Here is a 2,550-nt window from a genome sequence, read left to right on the forward strand (position 1 = left end):
ACAATTTATTGTCATCACTTAATAAAAATAAGAGAAGAATCCATGATTTTAGGGTTTCGCCCCAAATGATTGATTTTAATTCGTTTCGCAAATATTCGTATATTAAAATAGTGAAACATAAATAAAAACAAAAATGAAAAAAGAGACATTTACCTCGGTGCAGGGGCCCGATCTATGAGTTTTTGGGATAGGAACATTAGTTTTGGTATAATTAAATTTTTTATTAATCGATGATTGATTTCGGATGCATTTTCCCTGTAGATGATGAAGAAGCCGTTAAAGACGATGAAGACATCGAAATTTGAAAAAGTCGCTTTCCTCTCCTACAACGCAGATCAGGCCCCGGGGCCTCTGGTGGAGACTGATTTCTTAAAAATCAAATTAAATCCAATTCTAATTTGAATTTAAATCGATATTATTTACGATTCAAATTTCAATTATTAGATTCCTTTATTTCTGTTAAAATCCCATTCTATATCAACCGACAGATCTCAAATATATTCACCCCCTGATCACATCACTTTAAAAAAACCCAAAAGTCCAGATCACTTTTTTTGTCTCTCAAAATCCTTTTTTAAAGATCATTACGAATGATATCGATTCTCTCATCAAAAATTCGCGAAAAAAACCTTTAAAAAATGAAAAAAAATCAAATTATCCATCTGCCATCTTCACATGTGTAAACCACAATTACCAACACCCAACTAATTCATTGAAACCCTGGAAGTGACTAACTTCGTACCACTAGCTTCTACCGACTTGGGAAAACGTGCGCGCCGGTATCTCGTAATATTCCACTAGAATTTCATAATTACTGCTACCAGTAATAAATTTATTAATCAGTGAATTCAAATAAAGACAATGGCGCAGAGCAAGCTGAATGACTTCGCTGGACGATTGAGCAAGACACCCGGAGGCATGAACATGGGTTTGAAATTCCTCGCAGCCGCTGGAGTCGCAGCCTATGGAGTTTCCCAGTCCATGTACACAGGTCAGCCTTCATCTCCATTCCCCTATTAGTCTTCCTAATCAACTCTAATTATCCCTTAGACTATAACGACAACTGTCTCCACTTCCCTTTTTTCTCGTCTCCCCAATCAATACCCATAACCCCAAAATTCTGGAAAAGATATTGATCAATTATAAAATAAAATCTCGGACTGATTACGTCATTCAGGTTTTTCTGTTGTATTTTTTTTTTAATCGTCTTGGTTATTTCCAGTGGATGGTGGTCATCGTGCCATAATTTTCTCACGAGTCGGAGGAATTCAGAAGGACATATTCACCGAGGGCCTGCACTTTCGCGTCCCCTGGTTCCAGTATCCAATAATCTACGACATCAGGAGCAGACCCAGAAAAATTTCATCGCCAACTGGTTCCAAGGACCTGCAGATGGTTAATATATCGCTGAGAGTTCTCTCGCGTCCTGACGCCAGTAAACTGCCAGCGATGTACCGCCAGTTGGGACAGGATTACGATGAAAAAGTACTTTATCAATTACCGATTTTGCCAAAATAATCAGATAAATTGAAATCAACAGAGAATGCCTCAAGCTATCCTAAAATTAATTGTTCGTATTTAATTTGTCTCAAGGTCTTGCCCAGCATCTGCAATGAGGTGTTAAAATCAGTAGTCGCCAAGTTCAATGCATCCCAATTAATTACAATGCGCCAGCAAGTGTCAACATTAGTGAGAAAAGAATTGACTGAGAGAGCGAAAGATTGGAATATCGTTCTTGATGACGTGTCAATAACTGAATTGAGTTTTGGAAAGGAATACACTGCTGCTGTGGAGGCCAAACAGGTCGCCCAACAGGAGGCACAGCGTGCAGCATTCGTCGTGGAACGTGCAAAGCAAGAAAAACAGCAGAAAATTGTTCAAGCAGAGGGAGAGGCTGAAGCTGCCAAAATGATATCCTTTTCAAAATGATTTTTCTGATCAATTTTTCAGTTCTATTTCGATTTTCATCCTTAACTCCTTTGCACTTGGGTCTAGCTGTCTCCCAGAATCCAGGATATCTCAAACTCAGGAAATTACGTGCTGCACAGAGTATTTCTCGCACGGTAATAAAAAATTGAAAATTATTCAATGTTTTGAGACGAAAGAAATTGCTCACGGATGGATTCAATGGCAATATCTTTTATTTTGCAGATTGCTACTTCTCAGAACAGAGTCTACCTCAATGGAAATAATCTGATGCTCAACATCCAGGATCCGGCCTTCGATGTTGCCTCAGAGAAATTGAAAAGTAAGAGCAAGAACTAAATAAAACAAAAAACGCTACTGAAGTTTATAAAACGAATTACATTAAGAATCAGTTGCATTTTAATTGTTACATTAATGTAGGGGTGGAGAGTCGAAGAACATTATTAAAAAACTGAAAAACCATTTTAGTTCATTTCTTCATCTCGATTTTTTTTGCAATCACTGATACTTCTCCTTTCGTTAGAAAGAATTAGAAAATGAAATTTCATTATTTCATTTTAAATTCGGCCCTTGAGATATTAACGAAATGATGAATTGAGGAGATCACTTGTCCCAAAAAAAAAA

At 37.2% G+C, this 2,550-nt stretch overlaps 1 protein-coding gene across 1 annotated transcript; it reads left to right on the forward strand.

Moving 5' to 3' along the window:
- The first annotated feature begins 736 nt into the window (after nucleotides 1-736).
- Phb2 (prohibitin 2) lies at nucleotides 737-2,388 on the forward strand. Its single transcript, XM_011303155.1, has 5 exons — nucleotides 737-991; nucleotides 1,223-1,485; nucleotides 1,594-1,911; nucleotides 1,986-2,063; nucleotides 2,152-2,388. Exons 1-5 carry the CDS (start codon nucleotides 862-864, stop codon nucleotides 2,263-2,265), a joined length of 903 nt encoding a protein of 300 aa, XP_011301457.1. The 5' UTR covers nucleotides 737-861; the 3' UTR covers nucleotides 2,266-2,388.
- Nucleotides 2,389-2,550: the final 162 nt, after the last annotated feature.

The sequence above is a fragment of the Fopius arisanus genome, unplaced genomic scaffold, assembly GCF_000806365.1.
Source record: "Fopius arisanus strain USDA-PBARC FA_bdor unplaced genomic scaffold, ASM80636v1 scaffold00031, whole genome shotgun sequence".
Classification (NCBI taxonomy): domain Eukaryota; kingdom Metazoa; phylum Arthropoda; class Insecta; order Hymenoptera; family Braconidae; genus Fopius; species Fopius arisanus.

What these genes read in the sequence shown, in the direction of transcription:
- Phb2 (XM_011303155.1), top strand. Translation starts at nt 862, where the DNA reads ATGGCGCAGAGCAAGCTGAATGACTTCGCTGGACGATTGAGCAAGACA. An exon ending in GACAGGATTACGATGAAAAA is followed by an intron (nt 1,486 to 1,593) that starts GTACTTTATCAA and finishes ATTTGTCTCAAG; the next exon opens with GTCTTGCCCAGCATCTGCAA. An exon ending in AGGCTGAAGCTGCCAAAATG is followed by an intron (nt 1,912 to 1,985) that starts ATATCCTTTTCA and finishes ACTCCTTTGCAC; the next exon opens with TTGGGTCTAGCTGTCTCCCA.